The sequence below is a fragment of the Rhinichthys klamathensis genome, unplaced genomic scaffold (assembly GCF_029890125.1).
Source record: "Rhinichthys klamathensis goyatoka isolate OS25496 unplaced genomic scaffold, OSU_Roscu_1.1 h1tg000225l_1, whole genome shotgun sequence".
In the NCBI taxonomy this organism is placed as follows: Eukaryota; Metazoa; Chordata; class Actinopteri; order Cypriniformes; family Leuciscidae; genus Rhinichthys; species Rhinichthys klamathensis.
This window is the reverse complement of record NW_026606749.1, coordinates 1,109,712-1,132,711: the sequence shown is the minus strand read 5'-3', so window position 1 is coordinate 1,132,711 and position 23,000 is coordinate 1,109,712. Positions and strand designations below refer to the sequence as shown.

General features: G+C 42.8%; 1 protein-coding gene across 1 annotated transcript; it reads left to right on the top strand.

Annotated features, from left to right (window-relative positions):
- The first annotated feature begins 20,469 nt into the window (after positions 1 to 20,469).
- Positions 20,470 to 22,668, top strand: LOC130099257 (piggyBac transposable element-derived protein 3-like). Its single transcript, XM_056264864.1, has 2 exons — positions 20,470 to 20,695; positions 21,113 to 22,668. Exons 1-2 carry the CDS (start codon positions 20,470 to 20,472, stop codon positions 22,666 to 22,668), a joined length of 1,782 nt encoding a protein of 593 aa, XP_056120839.1.
- Positions 22,669 to 23,000: the final 332 nt, after the last annotated feature.

Here is a 23,000-nt window from a genome sequence, read left to right as displayed (position 1 = left end):
AGCTTCGAACCTCATAGAGCTGAATCCTCAGCCCTAATAACCACCTGCTGCATGAGTCATGATTCACCTGCCATCCGCCCATTGTGATGTGTCGTCCGATGATGTCCGCAAAGGGACATCATCGGGGGGACTGTAAGGTATGGACTGTCAGTTGACTTCCTCCTTTCCTCAAGCAAGAACGAGTGTACAACACACACACACACTCTCTCTCTCTCACACACACACAAAGAACGGGGGTTCTGTTACAAGACTGAGCTTTACCCTTGGAATGTCCCAGAGAGTGGGATTCCTCCTTATTCTTGCTGAGAAGAAGTGACGAACCCGGGTTTAAACCTATATATCCTATGTATATACATATAACCATGTGATACATGCATCTAATGTTCCATCTCATGATTTTCCTTTATGTTGTTTGGTCTGTGTGGCCTTGTAAACTCTAATGGGTTAATGTTGAGACGTGACTTGCATACTATGAGAAACAGAAATCACTGTGTAGCATGTTTAGTCTCGATAAACTCCAACCTTCGTTCCCATTTGTTGATTTACATTACATCTTGCTAACTTTGTGATGCAGGGGTGTTATAAGAAATCTTGAAGGTTCTTTCTCTTAAACACCAAATTAACTGACATATTCAGATGTCCTGCGAGATTCACCCGGACTGTAGCCCGCAAGCTTCAGAGGAATGGCCAGAGTCATAAAATGCTTTAGAACATTCCATGCCCTCCCCCCCCATCTCTGCAAGAGAGATAACAGAACTCTAACACACACACACACAAACCAACACACACACATATATGAACTTTTACTACTCTCCTCATTTAAAGACATTTACTGAGGTATATTTGATATGTTGTTATGTTTGTCGATTGCCCAGGTCCTATGAAGGGATCTATGAGTGTGTGTTAGTTTAAAACAAACTGCAAGGGCAGTTAATTATGCTTTTAATGTAACTTTGCAATATAACTCTCCTTAAATGTCTTTCTTCCTTGTTCAGAATGCTTGTGACCTGACAAGGTCATTTATGTAATTGAACAAGCCATAAAATGTATTTTACTATGTTTTACCATCTTTGGAATGATTCTGAACAAATTCTGACTGATCGTAAAACCTGTGAATGCGGCCATAATTTAGCTTTGACAAGACAAAGAGAATTTTGCCGCCAAGAGTTTCGTTGAATGTCATTGGCCAGTTCGCACCTCAGAGGTGTGGACTCCAGTTCCTTTAAAGAGAACTGGACTCGCTCTTCCTTCCTCTGTCTTCCCTCTCTGGCTGGTACCCTGGACTGCTCTTCCTCCAACATGTGACGCGCGCTTGACTCTCTCGCTCGCTCGTACTCTGGACTCTCCCTTCCTTCATCATGTGACTCCTTGGTCCATCGGGACCTCGTGTTCATGCGATGACCCATCTTTCCTTTGTTTGTCTAGTTCAGTTTTATTTTCCTTTTTGTATTCTCCTTTGTTCATTCTCACCGGCGAGTGAAATGAACTTAGTTTGAATCATTTCTTTGGCAACACCTTCAACGGACGATTTGAACATCCCGCCACACGGGCGCCGGAAAGGACCTCTGACCGGGTTCGGAACACACGTAACGTTACACAAGAGAACATGATCAGCAAGTATTCGTTTCCTACCGAGATCTAAATACTGCTAAGATTGCCTGCCCTAATTAGGGTACGATTTGACTAGTTGTCTCTCTTAACGGTTCTGTGTCTGATGAATTTTGCCAAACTCACCAGCTCTCTCTATCTCTCTCTCTTTCTATATGCATTCTCCTTCCTCGATGTTTTATTGTGTTTGTAAATACACTTATTCCTTGTAACGTTTATTAACCGTATACGTAATCACCTTTATTAAATACATATATTCATTGATTGATTCTGCCTGTGCTCATACTTCAAATCACTTAAATGTTTCGATCAGCTATAAGCTTTGAAATGGTATAATACTTTAAATAGTATTGTGACGAAACAGGAGAGCTATCTTTTACGGCCGTAAAGATCGTCTCTTCCTGCGAGTCTCTTAAAGGTAATTTCTCTGTGGAAATTGATGAAGATCCATGACCAGTTTGCTGGACAAACAGATTATTCGATAATAATTAATTCCATTGAGGAGTATCCTGAGAATCTATATATTCCAGACCATTTGTATATGAATATTGAATTATAATTCGTTATGATTTGATTATTGATAAATACAATTGATCTATCTTGCCGATCTGTATGAATAATTGATTATACATCCATTATATTCGGTCGTTCATAACAGATTGGCAACGTAACCCCTTTGCCGGGTGATTTTTAACATGTATTGTTATCTGGGTCAAACCCGTATCAATAGTTATTAATTTGTAATTACTAAATATTGAATACATATTCCCCAATGGCCCAAATACTTTACATGTGTGAGAAAGCTTTATGCGGGTAGGCGTTAACCACCCATTAATATATAGTGTTTCACACCTGAGAAAGACAAAGACCCTCCCCTAATGGCCCTATTAGGTGCTATCATCATGAGGAGCCTTGCACAAAGAATGAGGAGACTTAAAAAAGAATGGCTTTTAGATTGTTTGGATTTATTTACAACACAACAAATGACAAAAAAAGCACATTATTGAACAGAGACAGATCTAAAGACAGAGACTTGAAAAGTCACATACCTGTGTGCCATTGAAACATAGTACATACGTGTCATTTCCAAGGTGTTTGATTTTTCACTTTACCATGTTCATGTACAGAGACTCATGTGAATGTTGAAGTCAGCAGGACTCATCAGTGGGGCACCTGGTCCCTGTATAAAAAAAAATATATAAAAAAAAAACACCAGCTGTGAACATGCTGATTTCAGGGCTGCACGATTTTGGGAATACATTTTAGATATTTCTGGTTAAAATTGCTTTTTAAAATGTACAAAATGCACACACACACACACATACATACACATCTAATTTCATAACATCATAACGAATGGAAACATTTGGAGTAAAAACATAAAGCCTACTGTTTGTCGCGTTTTGCTTTTAAACTGACTCAAACTCACAGCGCGTGCAGAGAACATTTACTGAAGCGATCGAAGCTATTAAACATTATTGTTACCATATTATACATTTGGGGTTTGAGCAGATATCCACAAACACAGTATTTAACAGTAAACACGGGTCTAAACATTATAATATTCACCATGTTAGAGTAAACACTCGCGAGCCTACTTTTATCATGCTGTTTTATTATCGAACATAAAAATATCCTCGTGTGGTACATGTATAGGCTACATTTAGCATTGAAAGGTTGCCTACCAGTCTAGTTCACATTTCAACATGTTTCTGTCTACATATAGATACACATACATGTACGAGATTAGGCTTTTTACTCAAATTTTATTTCATAACGTACATTTTAGTCAGGCATAAGTTTTATGGCAGCCATGGTGGCCACGGAATGTAATTTATCCAATCCAATCCAATCTTTATTTATAAAGCACCTTAAAAACAACACTGTTGACCAAAGTGCTGAACACAATCTATAAACAATAACATACAACATAGGCACAACAAAGAAATAATAAAACAATAACAGTAAACAGTAATACAAAACTGAAAGTCAACCCTCAAACTGTATTAAAAGCCAAAGAAAATAAGTTTTAAGACGGGATTTAAAAACAAAAAGAGACTGAGCCAATCTGATGTCCAAAGGCAGCTCATTCCATAGTCTCGGAGCTGCCACAGCAAACGCACGGTCACCTCTAAGTTTACGTTTTGTCTTGGGGACGACCAGCAATGCCTGATCAGTTGACCGGAGCAAACGAATGGGGGTGTAAGGCACGAGCAGATCAGACAGGTACTGAGGGGCCAGGCCATGCAGACATTTAAAAACAAATAAAATAATTTTAAAATCAATACGAAAGTGCACAGGGAGCCAGTGGAGGGATTGGAGGATGGGTGAGATATGGCCAAACTTTCGAGTTCCAGTTAAAAGGCAAGCAGCTGCATTTTGAACTAGCTGTAATTGTGCAATAAGTGATTTGCCAAGACCACTATAAAGTGCATTACAATAATCTAAACGAGTGGTGATAAAAGCATGGATTAATATTTCAAAATCATGTCGAGATAAAATCGGTTTTACTTTAGCTAATTGCCTCAGCTGGAAGAAACTGGTCTTCACCACTGCATTAATCTGGGCATCAAGCTTTAAACGACCGTCCAACTTGACTCCCAGATTTGTAACCACAGAGCTACTGTCTCGAGTTAGACAACCCAGATCAACAGGAACCGTAGCAGCTGAGTCACTAGGAGCAAATAACACAAACTCAGTTTTACTCTCATTTAAATACAAAAAATTCATAGCCATCCATGCTTTCACTTCATTCAGACACTCTAAAAGGGTTTTTGACTGGCTTAGCGGCACATATATTTGGCAGTCGTCAGCATAAAAATGGAACGAAACCTTGTAACTTCTAAGGATTGACCCAAGAGGCAGCATGTATATTGAAAAAAGTAGCGGCCCAAGGACAGACCCTTGGGGAACTCCGCACAACAAAGGAGCCGAAGAGGACATAGCATCACTAACCTGAACTGAAAAACTTCTGCCTTCCAAATAGGACATAATCCATGCTAAGGCCGACCCCTTAATGCCCACGTAGTTCTCCAGCCGAGACAATAAAATTCTGTGGTCGACTGTATCGAACGCAGCCGTAAGGTCCAGTAGCAGCAGAGCAACAGTATCACCAGAGTCTGAAGCCAGAAGAATGTCATTAAAAACCCTCAGCAGAGCTGTCTCAGTGCTGTGGGCTGACTTAAACCCAGACTGGAAAATTTCAGTAATACAATTGTCATTCAAAAATGTGCTTAACTGCAGATAAACAACTTTCTCCATAATTTTGGAAAGCAAAGGGAGCTTAGAGATAGGCCGATAATTTGAGAGCTCAAGTCGGTCCAGACCAGGTTTCTTTAACAAGGGTTGAACAACTGCATGTTTAAAACTCATAGGTACGACTCCAGTAATTAAACTGACATTAACAATATCAAGAATACAGTAGGAAAAACCTCTTTAAAAAGACGAGGAGGAATCACATCATTGGGGGAACCAGTGATCTTCATGTTACCAATATTTTTTTCTAAAAAAGGCAAGCTAACAGGCTCAAACTGGTTCAAAACAGCAGAACAGGTTACAGAAATGCCAGGGTCATTCAAAGGTGGACCAATAAGGCCCCTAATACTCTCCACCCTGTAGATAAAAAAGTGAAGAAACTCCTCACACATTTTTGATGGGTTTTCCAAACACTGAATTTGTGGAACATTAAGAACAGTTTTGAGGGTATTACAAAGAACTCTAGGATTGTGACCATTTGAAGAAATAATTTTAGAAAAATGCTTGGTCTTTTCAGCTTTTACAATTCTTTGATAAGAACACCAACTCTCTCTAAGTATCTGAAATGACACTTGGAGTTTATCCCTCTTCCACATTATTTCTGCCCTTCTACACTCGCGTCTGGCAGCGCGAGTGACATCGTTCAGCCAAGGATCAGGTCTCGGTTTTGACAGCCTGGTTTTTATGGGGGCTACCGTGTCTAATGCTGCTTTACAAGCAGCATTAAAACCAGCGCACAGATCTTCAACCGTTGTATTAGGACAACGAGCGACATGATTTAAATTAAAAACAGAGGAAAACTGATCAGCAGTGGAAAGGTTAACTATCCGACCACGGTGCACAGGAGCACACGGTTTAACTACGACACCAGAGAGGAAAATTTCAAATACAACAGGCATATGATCAGAGAAAAAAGCATCACATGCTTTAAGATTAGAAACAGTTAAGCCATGGGTTAAAACCAGGTCAAGAGTGTGCCCACATTCCTGCGTGGGACCAGATACACACTGTACAAGATTAAAACACTCAATGACATTCAAAAAGGCTCTTGCCGTTGGCTTTTCAGGACAGCACACATGAATGTTAAAATCCCCTACAATAAGGAGACAGTCATACATTGGCACAAACTCGGCCAAAAATTGAGAAAAGATAGTGATGAAATCCTTGTTGCATTTGGGTGGCCTATTTACGAGTGCGCACAGCACTGGAGATACACCGTTCAGTTCAAACAAATTCACCTCAAAGGTGGCGAAGGATACAGCGAGTGCGAGCTGTTTACACTTAAAATTTGTTTTATAGACTGTTGCCAGTCCTCCTCCACGACCTGACGTCCTCAGGGAGTTAAAGTACGAACAGTCAAACGGTAAGAGTTCACAAAAAGCACTTGACTCACCCACTGGAATCCACGTTCCCGTTACACAGAGAAAATCCAGATCACGCGACTCGAAGAAGTCCTTCAAGATGAAAGTTTTGTTTACTAGCGATCTAGCATTCACCGGAGATTCTGCAGATTCACCCCGCGCCAGCGGAGGTGAGGAGCCTGAACACGGCAAGCAGGGAGCCCCACATCCAAGCCAGCCACTGGAACCAAACAAGAGTCGATCGGGTCCGCAAAACGCCACGGCGCGAGGCGACGAAATTCCAAACGGTTTTCAGGCAAAGTCATGGTGGAAGACGCCAGCCAGGTCCTCAGTTTCACCAGCCAACCACCGCGTTTTCCCTGACGTCTACGGCACGCTCTGCTCAAAGGGAGAACTGACACGCGGCAAAGGTGAGCTGGTACTCCCGTAAGAAACAGAGGACAGAAGGTTTTTTGGCCACCATGCTCAAATGGCACCGAATTTTTAATCAAGGGTCGAAGGTCTAAGAGTATTTGGTGGTCATAAACCAGTAGAGAGTTGACATTTGCAATAATGATTGACAAAAATAACGTAAATACAAACAGAGTGCGTAGAGACAGACGGCAGGCCATAGACACTGGCGCCATCTTCACTCTATCACTATAACCAACTTATGGCTAAATCTAGCTGATTTAAAAGATAGAGACAGGTCTGTTCTTCTGGACGCTCCGCTTTTGCCTTCGGGTCTATTTGGCAACGCTGTAAACACAGTCGTCGATAGATTTCAGGAGGCGAAGAAAAAATCAGCAGCGTTCCAGAAGTTTCTTCCTCGACGGTCTAATGTCCCCTACACTGCTGGTATTAAACAGGAGCAGGTCTCGGCCGTCTACGAGCTCCTCGCACAGAGTGCAATAAAAACAAAGCATCGCTACACGGGCTCACATCAGTACTCCGTTTGGGACTACTGCGCATGGGCCCACTACAAAACACTGGCTCAAGCGCCGTGTGCCAGCCCGCGCGTGGCGGTCAGGCAGCCTATATGTCACGGTGAATCACGGTTGTCTTCGGGCCCTGATTCCCTGCCAGGCTCAAGACTGGTATATCGAGGGTGTGAGCCTGGGTGTGATTTCCACTTGGAAGGTGGTTTTCACAGACGCCTCCAACTAAGGTTGGGGAGCGCTGCACGAGGGCGAGCCTGTTTCCGGCCTCTGGTCGAGCACGGAGCAGAGCTTACATATCAACTGCCTGGAAATGAAAGCAGTTTGTCTAGCCCTAAAAGCGTTTCTGCCAAACATCAGGGGACATTAGGTGCTAGTCCGGACAGACAATACATCTGTGGTGTCTTACATAAATCGCCAGGGCGGCGTCAGGTCGGACAGCCTGTACGCCCTGGCGAGAGCCCTCCTTATTTGGGCACAAGCCAATCTGAGCTCTCTGAGAGAGAGCTCAGAGCATCCTCAACACGGGTGTGGATATGCTGTCACGGGACAACACTCCCCTAGGCGAGTGGTCCCTGAATCCTCAGACGGTGCGCCTGATATGGGAAGCGTTTGGTGAGGCCGAAGTCGACCTCTTCGCATCGAGGAACAACATTAATTGCGCAGTGTTCTTCTCGAAGGAAGAACATTGGCCCAACCTCCCCCTTTATGCATTTCCTCTCGTCTCAATGATACCCCAGGTTATCGAACGGGTCAGGGAGAGCGGATGTCCAGTCCTCCTGGTAGCCCCGCTCTGGAAATCCAGACCGTGGGTCCCGGAGCTGGTTCAGATATTGGACGGAGTCCCTGGGCCTGTTCCATTGAGGAAAGATCTCCTCACACAGGCGGAAGGGACGGTATGGCATCCACGTCACGATCTGTGGGCCCTCCATGTGTGGCCCCTCAACGGGTACCCGGGGACCTTCCTGAGAGGGTGCTAGGCACGATCAATGAAGCCAGGGCCCCTTCTACCAGGCGCTTGTATGCTTCTAAATGGTCAGTGTTTTCCAGCTTTTGCCTTGACAAACGGTTCGAACCCATGTCATGCGAGGTACCTGTGGTGCTCTCCTTTCTGCAAGAGCTGTTAGACGTGGGCAGGACCCCGTCTACGGTCAAGGTGTATGTGGCAGCTATTGCAGCTTATCATGCTCCGGTGGCTGGCCGATCGCTAGGAAAAAATGACTTGGTGATTCGTTTTCTGAAAGGAGCCAGGAGGCTGAACCCCTCCAGGCCTCCGTCTGTTCCGTCTTGGGACCTCTCCACGGTCCTTAGGGCCCTGAAGGGCCCACCTTTTGAGCCGCTCTAGTCGGTTGATCTCAAACTGCTCTCGCTAAAGACTGCTCTCCTGCTGGCACTGGCATCTATCAAGCGAGTAGGAGATTTGGAGGCGCTTTCGGTGAGCCCCTCCTGTTTGGAGTTTGGTATCGACGACTCTAAGGTCGTTTTTAAACCCAGACACGGCTATGTGCCTAAGGTGCTGTCAACGCCGTTGAGAGTACAGGTGATCACTCTGTTAGCCCTTCCCCCTTCTTCAGAGGATGGGGAGACCATCCTCTGCTTTGTGACGGGAGACCCAATGGACCGGCCACCAAAGCAGACAAAGAGCTGTTCAGATTGTTTAAAAGACGCTGAACACTCCAGATATATTCTCAGTAGCGTTCAGCGTCTTTTAGACAATCTGAACAGCTCTTTGTCTGCTTTGGTGGCCGGTCCATTGGGTCTCCCATCACAAAGCAGAGGATATCCAGATGGATAGTTGATGCTATTTCTCTAGCATAGACCTCAGTTGGTCAGGTTTGCCCTATTGGGACTAGAGCTCGTTCGACTAGAGGCATGGCCTCGTCTTGGGCTTGGTCTTCTGGGTTTCCCATTCACGATATCTGTGCGGCGGCCAGTTGGTCCTTGCCTTCTACGTTTGTGAAATTCTATAACATGGAAATACCCTCCCTGCAGGCAAGGGATCTTTCTGTATGATTTAGACCCAACTGGTGTCCGGTCTTATCCACATGAAATGTTAAATGTCATAAGCACACATTCATTCATTATAAAACCCGCCTCCGGCCGGTTATTTTGTCCCTTTATTAACCCTTTAGCTGTCACCCCCCTTTTTGAGCGTTGACGTGAAAATGCACTACCCAAACTTAAACGGTTGTAATTCATGAAGCCTTTGTACTAAAGACTTACGGTTGGTCTCTTTTAAAAGAAGACTCTTGGCAGATTATTGCTGAAGTGGAATAAATTAATATAATTAAATTATTTTAAAGTTATTGAAGTTTAAGTTTATTGTTATGAAAATATAATAAAATATTTATTTTTCTTTTATTAAAAATAAATATAAATTAATATAGGTTTCAGCCTAAAAATGACAGAAAGTCAAAGCCATATATCTAACCAAGTTGTGTTCCAAATTTGAAGTTGATATCACAAACATTGAAGTTCCCATGAGATTTTGTTTAGGCGTAATACCAAAAATACCCACCGGGTGCCATTGCATTCCATTGAATTTAATTGTATGCATTCTGCCATAACAAATTAATAAATTTCTATCCAAATATCACTTCTGTCAGTAAATATGGAACCTTGAGACTCAGACCTTTCTGACAATATGTGTTTTGTCAAGATTAGAACATTTTTTGATAATAAATTATGAAATATGATGCCCAAAAGGGGAGGGGCCTAATAAAAAAAATACCGTTTCTATGGTAACGCAACGTCCAATTTCAAAACGGTTTTCACAGGATGAATTCTGAGTTCGTAAGCTTTCAAATGATACCTAATTTATGATAACTACTAAAATATGTTATATAATAATAATAAAAAATTATAAATATATATATAATATATATTATACTTTTTAGAGGACTTTTTACTTTACTTTTAAAAAAATAATTTTATCTTTTTTTATTGACAAATACTAGATTATGTTTTATTATGAACTTTTAGCATTAAAAACCAAAGTTTCAATTATTAAAAGTGTGCGTCAACTTTTTGTGGCAAAGGTCAGAAACTCCTGTAATGACGTCAATTTTTTGAGGTGCACTCTTGTCATAAATTCATATATTACTGTTCATACATAATTTGTAAGAAAAAAACAGTGCTAAAATATCTATTAAGGAGTCTTAGACCTTTCCAATGATATATAGTTTGTCATGACTAGATTAGGATTTAATAGTAATATAGTGAAGTAAATTTAGGTTGCCCGTATACGGGCAGGTGACAGAGACCTGACTGTGTCTGGTGTCATGTTATTGGGTTAAACATGGATGTTTGGACATTACATTATATGGGGTATATTGTGAGGCCCGACGGTGTTCGGTCTCTTACTATATACTTGTTATGGGTGGTTCTGTAGGCTCAGAGTTCTCGAGCTGCACTTTCAACCAGCTACTCGGTGCGGCGTTTTGCATGGCATCCCCACTGCGTATAGCTACGCAATACGAAGTGACCGTTCTCGACAGGGAACTACTCGGTTACTGACGTAACCTCGGTTCCCTGAGAGTAAGGAACGAGTATTACGTAGCCGGCCGCACTGAGTAGCATGGCAGTATGTCGTTTCAGTCGATGTAACCTGCTATAATGGCTATTTCAGGGGCTTTTATGGGCTCTGGCCACGCCCCTTGTGGCGGGCTCTGACGTGTATGACGTAATGATAGCTCATTGGCGCACACGTTGGAGCCGCCCGCGTCATTGGATGTGCAGTTGCCGCAGCAGTCAATGAGTAAGTTGTCACTCAATGTGCTAGCTGTGCAGCTGCAAATGCGTTTTACTTCAGAAGCTTCAGAATTTTCGAGGAAAAGGAGTTTCCCCACTGCGTATAGCTACGCAATACTCGTTCCCTACTCTCAGGGAACCGAGGTTACGTTAGTAACCGAGTAGTTTCGCTTTATTTTGATGGTCCCTTTAACACATTCTGTTGTCTATAAGTAACATTGCACCTACATGTCTACTAACTCTCATTAGAGTATTAGTAGAGTATTAGCAGACTGGTAGGGTTAGGGTTAGAATAAGTTGGCATGTAGTTGCAAAGTTACTTATAGTCAGTAGATTGTCTGTTGGAGGACCATCACAATAAAGAGTTAGCAGATATTAAGCTGACAGTACACCAATACTCTAATGAGAGTTAGTTGACATGTAGTTGCAAAGTTACTTATAGTTAACAGAATGTTCAAAAGGGACCATCAAAATAAAGTGTTACCAAAATGGTTATAATTCATTTAGCTGGACTTTAGAGTGTTTTTGACCCACTTAAGCAGGACTTAAGTACTGTAAATCTGTATACGACGTAACTTTATAATTACTTATATTATCTTTGAAATTTGGTTAAAGTGTACTGCCAAATGTACTGACAAGCGTTTGTGGTAATCTAAAATAATATGCTTTAATGTAATTTCTTTAATGACTTATCATATATATTTGCAGTCACACATTTGTAATGAAGAAGTTATTCAACATTACTGAAGTATACTTAAAGCTCTATCTTCTTCAGTTAGTCAAATTAAAATTTGAAACAACAAAACATCATTAAAACAATTAATTATAATCTGCTTTTTAAAACTGTACTTAAGTGTGTTAAGAAACTTAGGAACACTTAAGTAGAATTGTATTTAATTAACATTACATTATCTTCAAGTACAGTTTTTTAAATATACTTTTAACATTTGAAGTTCAACAGAAGTGAACATTCAGTTCAATTAAGCACACTTCTTTTTCACAAGGGATCCCTTGTAAGCTATACACACTCACACTCTGCTATTGGATGATCAGAAACGTTGCCCTCTAAAATCCCCCATTTAATGTATTGTTGGATGATCAGAAACGTTGCCCTACGTTATCTGTGCTAACGTAGGGCAACGTTTGCTATCGTTGCCGGGGTGCAGCCGCCAGTTGGCGACATCGGCGCCGAACATCTGCTGCTTTGCTTTGTATGTTTTTCACGTTACGCCAGCTCATGGTTTCTTCGTCGTATCCGGCTGCTCTTTCCCACGGGACCAATATCACAGGTCCCGCGGTTAGTTCAAGTTAAACGAGCAACTTGCATTGGTTAAGTTGTTTGCGGTGTTTATTTCTTTGAACTTTTGTAATTCTACTGCTGTCGATATCCAAAGTGATGGACCTAATTGTTGTGATTGTTTTGTTTTGATTCTTTTTGTTTTCTTGATTTGTTCACATTGACGGGAGACCTTGGAAGTTGCTGATCCTCAGTGTGGCATTTTTGTCATTCTGTTTATTATTGAGTATTTGTTTTGTTCATGTTTGATTGTTCTTTCTGATTTATTGTGATTTGTTTGTCTTGTTCATATTGTTAGCCCTAGTTCAATCTTGGGCTTAGAACGGGTGGTTTATTAGCCACCGGGTTACTGTAATTTGTGTGCATGAAAATGTGTGGTTAACTTTTCCTCTGTCCTTCCTCTGTTCATGTGCTAAGAACGGCCAGTGGGAGCAGTGCCTCTTGCGGTGATGGGTCCCTTGGTGTGTGCAGTGGCTGTGTGTTCACCGAGTGTGGTCATTTCCTTTGTGGGTGTGTGTGAACTCAGCACGTGTGATTGTGGTGTTTTCCACAGATGCTCATTGCTGGAGCCACTAGCCTCCCACTGGTAAGATTCCGCACTATCTCTTTCCCTTCTTGATGAGTGTATGTTATGATTAGAGTGTAAGGATTGTGTGTGCTTTGTTGTTGATTTTGTGTATAGCGTATTTTGTTTGCTGTGATAAATTCTTATAGGTTTGCTGTGAAGACCAAACACTTGTTGGAGTGAAGTATTGTGTGTGCTTTTGATTTTAACAAGAAAAGCAATAAAATTCTATTTTTGTACTGGACCACTGTCTCTGGCTAATCAATCCACGAACTTGAGTGCCTTGTTAGAATAAACAAACTAATTTTTTGGGTGTAATTCCCATCGTGGCGTAGTCTGCTAATTGTCTGGGCTTAACCCCTGTTATATGTATCCCACCTGCCACATTTATTTATGTTTAATGAAGTTCCTAAACGTAAGTTAGGGAGGAGCGAGCCCATCCAATCTTTCAATCAACAAACAGAGTATATAAGCAGCCGCTTACCTCTCCCTAGTATCAGCTGTTCCAGTATGCATTACTGCCGCAAGGAATAATGTCCGACATCACGGAAATCCAGCTCTTTCCTTCAGACGACGAACTGTCAAGCCTTCCTGGGACACAGCCAGTCACACCCCGCGTGAGATCGAATCTTACGGATCATCTTCATGAGCGTTCTGATCGAGAAATCCAGCGCTCATATAAACCACGTTCCAAAAGGCAACGCTCTCCTCTATCTTCAAGATCGCCAGTTTTAACTGAGCCTCGTCCATCTTCTCTCCATTCTTCCGCTGCTAATACACCGATTCCACCCATTTAAAAATGTTCAGTCAACAGCCTACGTCAAGTCCTCTCCAGCTCCGGAATCCATTTCTCCTGCAGATCAGCAAAAGCTCAACTCTACGATCTTTACATCAGTTCTTACAGTTCCAGCATTCCATCAAACACTTCAGCATCTTATAAAAGCAAGACTCGCACCTCTTCTACCTCCGTTTCTCTCCCGGTTCGGCGTTCTGAACCCACACAATCCCAACGCGCCGATCCAAAGCCCGCCGGCGCCGCCGCGCAATAGCATCCAGCTGCAGCTCACACTTCCTTGTCCGCCGGTATTTCCACCCGGCCAGCAACAGCGGCCGCAAAAAACAGTTCCGCTTCTTCTCCAGCTCTCACAAACTTCATGCAGTCAGCCCCACTCCCCAGGCAAGAACCAAACTCACAAACACATTCCTCCGACTTCCCTCTGCTTCTCCAGTTCTCTCTAAACTTCTTTATAATAACCCTTGTGCCAGGTCACCCTCGCACACCGTTACATTTTCTCTCACCCTCAAACCAACCTACTCAAAGAGCGGATCCTAGCGCGAGGTTGCCTTCGCTAGCCATCTTCCCTCTTTCCTTCCATTCCAATTCGCCTCACCCCTTTTTCCCCTTCTATCTTCCAATTGTCTCCTAATATTCTTTCCAGTTCACATCAGAGCGTGAGGTTGCCTCAGCAAAGGATTTCTACACTTTTCCACACAAAACCTCCCCTTCCTCTCACTTAGGCCATGCCAGCCATCTTGGACACCAGCAGTGTTCTTCTTCTTCGTCTTTTACTGGCGACTTGCAACCAATTGGAGCATTATTGCCACCTACTGTATCTTATTTACTTTTGCTTAAATCCTTAGGTTTAGTCCAGTTTGTTGTAGATAAGATGATATGATTTTAAGCACCATCTTTCTGGATTTATTTGAGAAGATATTTGTAATGTTCATTTGTTTGATTCCTTCATGTTCCAGTCCATTCCTTAAATCCATTCTTTGATTTGAGTATTTAATACACTCAAACAGCACATGTTCCACAGTTTCCACCAGCAGTGTTGGGGAGTAACGGAATATATGTACTGGCGTTACGTATTCAGAATACAAATTATGTGTAGGCCCATCTATATTCCGTTACAGTTACAATTTAAATAGTTGGTATTTAGAATACAGTTACATTGTTGAAATCATTGGATTACATTACGATACTTCTGTTTCACGAGTTTAGTGACTCTCTAAATACATTAAGGCAACTCAGCATTTCCCAGAAGCCCCAATGTGAAAACGAAAAATGTGCGGTTTGCGTGATCAGTCACAATGAGTCGGAAGAGGAGCAGCGGGAGCTAGAATAGAGATGTAGCCGGAACTACAACAGAGACGGGGCAAGAATGCGTTTCGATCTCGGAAATTCAAACAGCATTTCACTTTAAAGAAAGAGAAGGGAGAACGAAATATAGCCTAACTGTGCAGTGCAACCTCTGCTTGCCAGCAACCAACCTCCTTTCAGCGTCCAAAGCAAGGGGGTAATCCATCAGCCGGAAGTTGAAGCTGCCTCCGGGGGCCGCCATTGTAGCTGGCTATCACCTGCTGTAAGCATCCCATTGACTCCCATTCATTTTGGCGTCACTTTGACAGCGAATAACTTTACATCTGAGGCGTCCAAAGACTCCATTTGTCCATTATTTATTTCTAAAGAAACACGACAATGTATAAAAGACTCCATTACTTTGTATCTTACACGTTATGGCCCCGTAGAAGCCATTTTTGTAAAAATAGGCTAACGATTGCGTCATAACCACGGGACGCTCTGTCGTACAGTAGAGAAATTACCGTGTAGACAGAAGGAGAAGCTCGTAGGCAATCGTTTACTGTCTATGAGGCAATCGGGTGGACATGGAGGCATAAAGTCAAGGGAGAAGCCCATAGATAGAGAGTTCATAAAAGCAACGGGACAAAATATTTCAACAACAGATTTGTTTCAGATTTCAATTCAGATTTGTCCCGGCACAGCTACTAGAAGGTCAGATTTGTCCCGGCACAGCTACTAGAAGGTCAGCTCGTCGTCAAGCTCAGTTTGAGCCTGCGCCGTGCGCTTGGCTATCAGGAAGTGAGTGCCCATGTTGGGCTTCAACTCTCTCCGTTGAAATCAACGGGGTCGCTGTGTCCATTTCTTTTACTGTCTATGGTCCAAAGACTCCACCTCCAACCTGAAGAAGCATCTTAAAGTACAATCCGCTTGCCAGCCCATTCACTCTCAACAGCAGTCCATCTTCCAGCTCCTAACAATGCAATCGCCATGGAACCACTACCAGTCCCAGCCCATCTCCGTTCCCTAATTCTATCAGGTGCAACTATCGATCTTCCTTCTCTACTGACTTTCGTCCCTCTCAATGAATCCCACCGCTCGTTTGACTTAAATCGTTGATCTTACAAATTCTGTACAACCTTCAAAACGAGTTCTCTCACTTTCAGAATTTTGCGTTGCTTTTGCCAGATACACAGAAGTAATTTGCTCTTCATTTCCAGCCAGACGCAAGGAATTAAATGACTACCTCTCTACCATAGCAGAGCTCAGTCTCTCTTTCGGAGGTAGTAATTTTTATACATACCATAAGCTTTTTCCAGCTAAATCCTAAATGCGCCGCCCGCGTCACACCCTGGAACCAGTGTCCTTACTGGGAGCCTTGGACCTCGAACTATATAACAGAGTCTTCTTAGGCGTTCGAAGCCCTTCTTGCGCCATCTGCAGGTCTATCATTCATTCTACTTCAGAATGTCCCCAAACCAACTCAGATCTTCCGAACCATCCAGCTCCTTTCCAAGAAAAATCCACTTGATATGTCCCTCAATCAAGGAATGACCGTAACCAGATTTCTACCTCAGTTCCAGGCAGACAAGTGTGCAACAGCTTTAATTCATCACGTTGCAACAGACAACGATGCCACTTCCTCCATGTCTGTAATTTCTGTGGCGGAGCTCACGCCCGTTCTATGTGCCCTGTGCGGCGCTCCTTTAGCTAACTTTAACCGTCGACATTCTTAGCGTCTGCCTAACCACTCTCCGCTCAGGTCTTGTTCTCCTAACAAAACAAGAGCCCCAGACGCCATGTTCAATTTGGCTTTCTTCCGATCACCAAATCAAAATGCTAGGTCGATGGTCGTCCCTCGCCTTCGAAACATACGTTCGTTCAGATCTGCATAACATTAGGCAAGCACAGCAAACACTAGCATCCCTCTAAGTCTGGACCGCTTCTCCCTACTATTTTGCATCTCCCCGCTTACCTAGCCCCGCAGGGCGTGTATTCATCTGGATGCAGTGAGAGCTCTCCCTTTTCAGATGTGCGTGACCTACCACTCCTGGAGTGGGGTCTCCCATCTGAATCGCCGTGTGGGCTCTTCCGTTCAGAAGCATCATAGGCTCTCCCGTTCGACTTGCTGTGTGGGCTCTCCCGTTTTGATCGCCGAGTGAACTCCCTATTTATACATATGGGGGGGCTCTCTCCTTCGAAACGCTGCGGGAGCTCTCCCGGTCGAATTGCAGTGTGAGCTTTCCGTTCGGGCGCCGTGGGGGCTCTCCCTTTCCGAATCGCTGTGTGATCCTTCATGTTTTTAACCATGGAGGCTCTCCCGTTCGGATCGCAGTGTGGGCCCTCCTATCCGAATAAATCAGGACTGGAGGTACCAAGGATCGTACGTCCCTCGAACGCGACGGGCCATTGTGTCTTTATGTGATCTCCGCCCCCTGCGTCAGAAGGATGGTAGTTCTGCTTTTCCTATGTATACCGTAGGCTCCCTCTTGCTGCGTAGGGAGTTTCGCTTCAGACACCGGTGGCCCGTTCGCCTTTAGGGACGAGGACCTTCTTCCCCATTTGTGACATCTGGAAGCCCCATGTTCTCTAACTCCATGGAGCTCCATGTCATGGATGTGGCAGGGCGTTCTCCAACCTCGTACTCAAACCTCCAGTCCCAAGATACTCCCGCAGGAGTAATTTCTGAAAGTCACTGCCGCAGCAGTGCAGCGGTGAGATGTACCCCAGTCAAATTTCCACAAGCCCATGTCGTTTCACTCCACAATGAACGCAGGCACACTCTTTCAAACACAGCTCCCGCCGGAGCTCCACTCATAGCCCCACATGGTGGGCATAGTAGGGAGACGCAGTTCCAGCCAGGAGCCCCTTTAAACATATCACTGCCGCAGCAGTGTCCATCCATGCTCCATACAGCTTTCAATTTCCACTCTTTTGGGGGGTAACATACTTTAAGCTTATAGGCATCCTGTATTTGATCACGTTATTCTAACTTGTTGTCCCAAATATTTATTCAACACTTTTGGGGGGTATATCAGAGCTCGAGTTGAAGCTGCTTCATCGAGCCCCTCTCCAGCGGACAGCAAGCCAAATAAGTTTAACCTAATATCTTAAAGATTTTATGGGCAAACGAACTCGTTAAATGAAGTTCCTAAACGTAAGTTAGGGAGGAGCGAGCCCATCCAATCTTTCAATCAACAAACAGAGTATATAAGCAGCCGCTTACCTCTCCCTAGTATCAGCTGTTCCAGTATCCCTCCACCTCCCCAAACTCCACCTTCATCTTAGGTACCTTGCCCTTTAATTAACAGGTCCTACATTTAGCCACTGGGGGGTATATCAGAGCTCGAGTTGAAGCTGCTTCATCGAGCCCCTCTCCAGCGGACAGCAAGCCAAATAAGTTTAACCTAATATCTTAAAGATTTTATGGGCAAACGAACTCGTTAATTTGTTTGTTTTAAATTACTGACCAGACAGTGGTGTTTTATGGTGACCGGGAAGGCCATGCTATTTCTTGTGACCACAAGTTTAATAAGTAAACAAACCTGTGTAACCATAGCAACTGGGATAAGAAATGGATATTATTAATAAACTAATATTTTATTTTCAATTATGGATGACAAAAAAAAAGTGTCCCACAAGTTTAATCTGTTGTGGCCACAAAATTGAACCGAACATCTCACCCTAGTTTTTCATCAGAAGTTTCTTTCTCAGAACATTCAGAACACCCTTTAGACTTTTACATAATAAACATCTCTGTTCAAATAAAAGGCAAGTGGTTATAGCAAGAGGAATTTATATTACATTGCCTGATGGCAGCAAACAGACATATCCCCAGTAGTGCTTCAGAGAATTTTGGTGAAATAGGATTGATTGCCCACAATTTCCTAAGTTGCAGAAGTATTTTTCTCATTTGTTTTCTTCATAGGTTATTCAAGTTTATTGAATTGAAATAAAACTGTAGGGTGATAGATATTGCCTTGTGGCTACAAGAAACATACAGTATATCATCACTTAAACTGAAGAAGGTCTGTCTTAAAAGTTTTGTATGGTATTATAAAATGAACATTGTTCCATGAGGTAAAATTGGACTCGAGGACCATTTCTAGTAGAGCATAATTGCACTGCCAATCCAAACCAGTCAGATTTTTTAGAAAAACTCATAGGGACACAATCCAAATCCTCTTGTTGGCATCTAACTGCTGTTTCTCTATGTACCACAAGGCACATTCGTCCATAAAGTGATTTATTAAAAGAGACATAAATAATCCATGAGATGTAGCAGTGTTGCTCACTACCACCTGACATGCAATAATGGAGCTTTAACACTAGAACGGCCACGACGGACATTTTGACCGTTTTGAATTTTATATCTGCAATAACTTTGTTGAAAAAATAAATAAAATCCTGCTGGTACCTGACTTTTCCTAAAAGTGTCTGTATTTCCATTAAAAATGTTTTTAATATAAATTACACATAAGGCAAAAAAACAAATTAACATATTTACCTATTTCGGCCATAGACGGTCATATTGACCGCACTGAATTTCGCGGTATTCTTTTGTTACATTTCCCGCGGTTGACCTTTTGTCTATTAGGAAATAATCAGAAGATTCAATTGCAAAATGACAGATATGTTTATTGAGAGCTGGTCAGATGCTGGGAGAGTCAACGTGTGCAAATGTCCGGTATGAAGCCCTTGGCAGCACATGGGACGCTGCGTGTGGAACCATGGAGTGCTAAACACGGATGGATGACACACAGAAAACGGATACATGCAGGAAACATCCACGACGGTCTGACAAAGACTAGGCGACAACAGTGACACTAAAAAGGGTTCTCTGATCCGCTATAGCTGGCACGTTGATCAGAAGCAGCGGGCGTGCTGATCAGCGGCAATGATCAGCGACCACGCACGCACACACTGACACACACACACACACACACACACACACCAAGACGAGAAAGGAGACAGCGAATTCATAAACCAAGACATTGTCTCTCTCACTGTCAAAAGAATATCTAAGATACTTTTAGTTGTTATTATCTTGTTCTGAGTTATGTTGAATGGATATGGAATATAGCCTATCTGTTGTGAATATGCGATAATTACGGGCTAGCCTACTAATGATATTGTTATTTATAAATGTATAATTAAACTTGTTTAAATGTACAGTTTGGTGTTGTTTTGTTTTTAAAAGATATCCTAATACAATAAATGCATTAATCTCTCAATTGGGTATTTATCATTAACACTAGAACTCCCAAGGCGGTCATTTTGACCGTTTTTGAATTTTACAGTGTAATAACTTTGTTAAAATAAAATCCATGTGGCTGTATGACTCTGACTTTTCCTAAATATGTGTATATTTTATTCTGACACTGTTATTTTATTAAAATCACAAAACACAAAACAGTTCTGAGTATTTCTACCTAGAATGGCCATGGCGGTCATTTTGACCGCACGCATTATAGATATCATAAGTCCGCTACATTTCCCGCCACTGTAACGAATGTCCCCGTTGCATAGCAACGATTTGTCTTTTTTTGTTTACGCTATTCCAACGCTATGAATATTATACATTTACGCTATAAATATTATACATTTTAGCTAACAAAATGTCATCAAAAAGAACAATGACAGCCACAGAGGTTTTAGCCATGCTTAGAATGCTTGACGATGAGGAGTCTGATGGAGGAGCAGGTAACGTTACGGATAGGGACAGCGATGTCTCTTGGTCCCTAGACAGTTCATCCAGCGCTGAGAGTGATTCAGATAATGAATTCATTCCCCGTCGAAAAAAGAGCCGGCTGGACATCTCCGATCCTGGAACTGACCTTGTTCCATCGGATAATATTCCAGGTATGTTTCTCTTCTTCTCTAGCTATATTTTTATACTTTGCGAGGCAGACTAGCTCAATAATAGTTGTAACGTAACTTCAAAGTAAAGTTAACCATCTCTAACTATCTAATGTAGGCTATAACTTTACCGATCAGATCGGTTATCATATTAACTTATTTAACACCCACCGCTGTTACCGACGCAAACACGCAACTTTCCTGATGACCGATCCATTCATTCAGATTTTTACGTCAGGCACACACCTCCACCGGCACACACACCTTTTCATTTTTATTATTCTATTGCTATTATTAGTAGCCTATAATACTATATTGTCAGGCTATTAGAAATCATAAGGACTAATTATCAAGATTATGATTTCATGAACTAAAAAAGTAATTAGTCTGTTCTTTTTTCTTTTCTTTTTTTGGCAATAGTGCAAAATCCTGATCCTTCAAATGTGCCTTCTGTGCCAAGACAACACAGTCCGCCACGAGATGAGGAGCCTGGCCCAATAAACCCCCTTTCAGCCGAAAGGCGTGAAACGGCGAAAGACGGCACAGTGTGGACCTATGTAGAGTTGGGTGAAGACAGAGGAAGGCGACAATGCCAAAATGTAATAACTGAAGCAGCAGGCCCCACAGCGCACGCCAAGCGCAATATTGAAGATGCCCTTACAGCCTTTTTGTGTTTGGTGGATGATGGCATGCTGAAACACATCAGGGACTGCACCGTGGCTGAGGCCCATCGAGTCAAGGAGGACAACCTATGGGACATGACAATCGAAGAGCTAAAAGCCTTCATTAGTTTAATTTACATTCGTGGCGCGCAAGGTGGAAAAGGGATGGATTTGGCGACCTTTTGGTCAGCCGAGTGGGGCTGCGCTTTTTTCAAGGAGACCATGTCCCGAAACAGGTTTCAGGAAATAATGCGATTCCTTCGTTTCGACAAAAGGGAAACCCGACGCACACGCTTGCGAGACAACAAGTTTGCCCTTATGAGTGATGTTTGGGATAAATTTGTCCAAAACTGCATCGCCTGCTACAAGCCTGGTGCCGACATCACTGTGGATGAGCAGCTATTCCCTACAAAATCAAGGTGCAGTTTCATACAGTATATTGCAAACAAACCGGACAAATTCGGAATCAAATTCTGGCTTGCTGCGGATGTCGACACCAAATATATGGTAAACGGTGCGCCTTATCTGGGCAAAGACGAGACGAGGAGGCCAGGTCAACGACTTGCAGACAGTGTGGTGCTGAAAATGGTCGACCCATACCTGGGGAAGGGAAGAAATGTGACCACCGACAATTTTTTTACTTCTTTTGAATTGGCAAAGGCACTTCAGGCCAAGAAAACCAGCTTGGTTGGCACGGTAAACAAGAGCAGACGAGAGCTCCCCCCGTGCGTAAAGGCGCAAAAGCCGCTGTTCAGCACAGAGGTGCTGAAAAGTGGCGATGCAACACTGACCGTGTATCAGGGCAAAAAAAAAAAGAATGTCTGCATCCTCAGCACTGTCCACACAGCTGTTGGCATCACAAGTGGCCAGAAAAGAAAGCCAGAGACGGTAACATACTACAACAAGACCAAGGTAGGAGTAGACGTTCTAGATCAAATGGCTAGAAAATATTCAGTAAAAGCACCCTCCCGTAGATGGCCAGTAGCTGTGTTCTATAACATCCTCGACCTGGCTGCAATCAACGCACACATATTGTACAATAAGTGCACAAATGAGCATGTTTCGCGGAGGGACTTCATCACGCGACTGGCGAGCGAACTTCGTTCCGACCACATGGGATCAAAAACCTCACAACTTGTGGTGCGTGAGCCAGGACCCGGGCAGGAGCAGCAGCAGATGGAGAGAAGGCGGCAGTGCCAAGTAAGGAGGAACTGCAAACAAAATAAAACCAAGGAGACATGTGCCAAATGTCGTAAAGTGGTGTGTGGGAGCTGCACACGAAAGGCGGTGTTTACCTGTGTGGACTGTGCGTAAGCGTCAGTGAATGATACGGGGTGTTTGTGCCGTTCAAATGAGCTTTAAGGAAAACTTGTCAACCTGATTTTGTTCGTTAATTTTTTTGTTTTTGTTTTTTTTTGTTTACTGAAACTAATCGTTCTAAATCAGTTCATTTTTTTGTCTAGCTAATGTTCATGTTTTTTCTTAACCTGTTTTTGTGTATTGTGCTGCGTACTGTCCATGAAAGTTTTTACGGTGTAATGAAATGTATGTAGTGTTTTTGTTATTGTATATATGTTATAAGTTATTGTTTCATAAGATTTGTTTTTATTGTACAAAGAAAATAAGAAAATATTTATCAATTAGGC